This window comes from Sitophilus oryzae, unplaced genomic scaffold, assembly GCF_002938485.1.
Source record: "Sitophilus oryzae breed Bouriz unplaced genomic scaffold, Soryzae_2.0 scaffold_149_pilon_pilon, whole genome shotgun sequence".
Classification (NCBI taxonomy): Eukaryota; Metazoa; Arthropoda; class Insecta; order Coleoptera; family Curculionidae; genus Sitophilus; species Sitophilus oryzae.
Genome location: NW_022146169.1, coordinates 241,953 through 244,738, shown reverse-complemented (window position 1 = coordinate 244,738; position 2,786 = coordinate 241,953). Strand labels below are relative to the sequence as shown.

Below are 2,786 nucleotides of genomic sequence, written 5' to 3'. Positions count from 1 at the left end.
AGAGGCAGAGAGGCTTCCGTGGTTTTATCAATGGAGTTGGCGTTTCTTTTGGTGCACGCTCCGTAAATACTGTTTGTCTGGGTGTACTTACACTTTCAGTTGATGTACCCATACTTATTTGATCGTATTTTGGTTTCAAACATTTTTGTTTTTTTTTATTAACATTGGATATAGATGTTAACGGTGTACTAATCGGATCGTAAAATTTCTCCAATTCAATTTTATCGTGTACGCTTGCAGATTTAATTTGTTTAAATTTTTTTCGAACAGCATCTGTAGCTTCGGTGGCCTAATGGTTAGTGTGAGGGTCTCAGAGGCACCCATGGTTGCCGATGCCTTGCGTGTAACAAAACTCTGGGAAATGCCCGCAGTCTCTAAGACATACTAGCAAATCCTACTTCCACGTCCTTGCCGTGACCACTGGGCAATGAGTGGCGTACAATGGATGTACGTTACGCAGCTAACGGAAGAGGGTGAAAGGCGATTTTCCGGCGCCTTAAAACTGGAACAGATCGGCTAAGGGAGACAACCCCTACAGAAAAATCTTGGCCCTCCTGATAGGGGGCATCGGGCTAACTCCTCGACACCTGGAAAACCTAAAAAATGTTAAAAAGCCAAACAAAATGCCTCGGAATGGATCTGATATACGAAGACGAACCAAGCAACGAAAACGGATAATGCACTTTGGAACATGGAACGTACAAGGTATCTCTCTCCCTTGGTATAAACCAAGAAAAAAAGTAAAGGATCAGAGAACTTAGGAATGTATGATTACTTTTATATCGGCGTTCCAAAAGAAAAGAGAGCGGGCCAGGGAGTGGCTATTTTGATACATCGGAAATATAGAAAATACATTACAACCTGGGGAAGGAATCAGCCAAAGAATTATTAAGATTAATATGAATATTCGAGAATATAGATTAACAATCATTGGAGTATACGCAGTAAATGATGATTCACCAACAGTTTCAAAAGATACATTCTTCCAACAGTTGAATGATGAGATTATAAAAACCGGAAAAACGAGAGAAATATTTTTGTTGGGGGACTTAAATAGCCGCACCGGAAAAAGTGATAATGATGTTACTATAGGAAAATATGGAGAAGATACGCTCATTAACAATGGAGAAAGACTAATTGACATGTGCAAACAGAATAACTTAAGAATTCTCAATGGATTTTATCAACACCGTAACATACACAAATATACGTGGATACAAGGCACAAAAAAATTAAGATCTATCATAGATTACGTAATTACTAAACAAAAAACAAAACTACAGATTCAAGACGTAAGGGTATATAGAGGGGCGATATGCGGTAGCGACCACCACCTCCTAAAAGCGAAAATATTTCTACCATATAAACGAGAAAAAATAGAATATAAAGAAATAGAAAATGTAACGAAAGAAATTGAAGAGAGAAGGTACAACTTAACAGCGTTCGAGGACCCCAGCGTGCAAATGTTATACAGAAAAAAATTAGAGGAAAAATTACAACAACAACGTTTCGAAACTCTGGAGAAACATTATTATTATGTCAAGGAATGCATACACAAAGCAGCTTCTGAGGTCCTGGGTACAATCGACAATAATGAAAGGAAAAGGAAGCCTTACTGGTGGGACACGGATATACAGGATATTATAGAGGATAAAAGACGCAAATATACAAAATACTTGAGCACCAAGAAGATCGAAGACAAACTAATATATAAAAAAGCCCAAGGTAAAGTACGAAGAGAAATATGCCAGAAGAAAAATCTGATATGGGAAAATAAGTGTAATCAACTAAACACATATATAGGAGGTAGAAGAAGCACAGAAAGTTGGAAATTTATAAAAAATGTCAGAAAGGGAAAAGGCAAAAAAATCTGAAACCCCGATTACACCACAAAAATGGGAAGAATACATGGAAAATCTTATGACGGAAAATAGAGTCGAATTTATGGACTGCCCTGACGTGACGACAAATATAAGAACAATGGGATCCCCGATTAGAATGTCAATGGACGAATTAATTAAGGCATGTACCTCGCTAAAAAATCGTAAAGCACCCGGACCGGGAAATATACCGGCAGAGTTAATTAAATCAGGACCGAAAAAACTGTACGAACACTTAAGGAAAATATTCCAGGACTGCATAAACGGAACGGATGTACCACAAGAATGGAATGAGGCTTACCTCTCAACTATATACAAAAAGGGAGATCGTACTAAGTGCGAAAACTACAGGGGAATATCAGTAATAGCCACCGTGAGTAGAATATATGGAAAAATTTTGAGAAATAGGATCGAAACCGAATGCCAAGAAATAGAAGCCGAAGAACAAGCAGGATTTAGAGCCGGAAGATCGACGGTGGACCACTTATTTACAGTCACTCAAGTAATAAGTAAAAAGAGCAATATAAACCAAGAGCTACATCTTGTGTTCGTGGACCTGCAGAAGGCATACGACAGCGTTCCCCTTGTGAGACTTTGGGAAGCTATGGAAAAAACCAATATAAATGTAGAGCAAATAAAAGCAGTGAAATCATTATATAAACAAACAAAAACTAGAATAAAAGTCGGCAAAAAGTTAACAACAGGATTTAATGGAACCAAAGGTCTGAAAATTGTTAATTCATTAATTAATAAGTTACCGTTTGAGTTACATCTTCCCGGATATCAGTACTGTGAACCCGGTACAAAACTAAAAAAGCGTCTAGCGAAGGGCGATTTAGGTATTAACCTCTTGGATGCAGCTTGTAAGAAACACGATATAGTATGTTCGCAAAATCTTAATAATTT

General features: G+C 37.7%; 1 protein-coding gene across 1 annotated transcript; it reads left to right on the top strand.

Annotated features, from left to right (window-relative positions):
- Positions 1–899: 899 nt before the first annotated feature.
- On the top strand, positions 900–1,874 carry LOC115878022. The gene has a single exon (XM_030894378.1). It carries the CDS (start codon positions 900–902, stop codon positions 1,872–1,874), a length of 975 nt encoding a protein of 324 aa, XP_030750238.1.
- Positions 1,875–2,786: the final 912 nt, after the last annotated feature.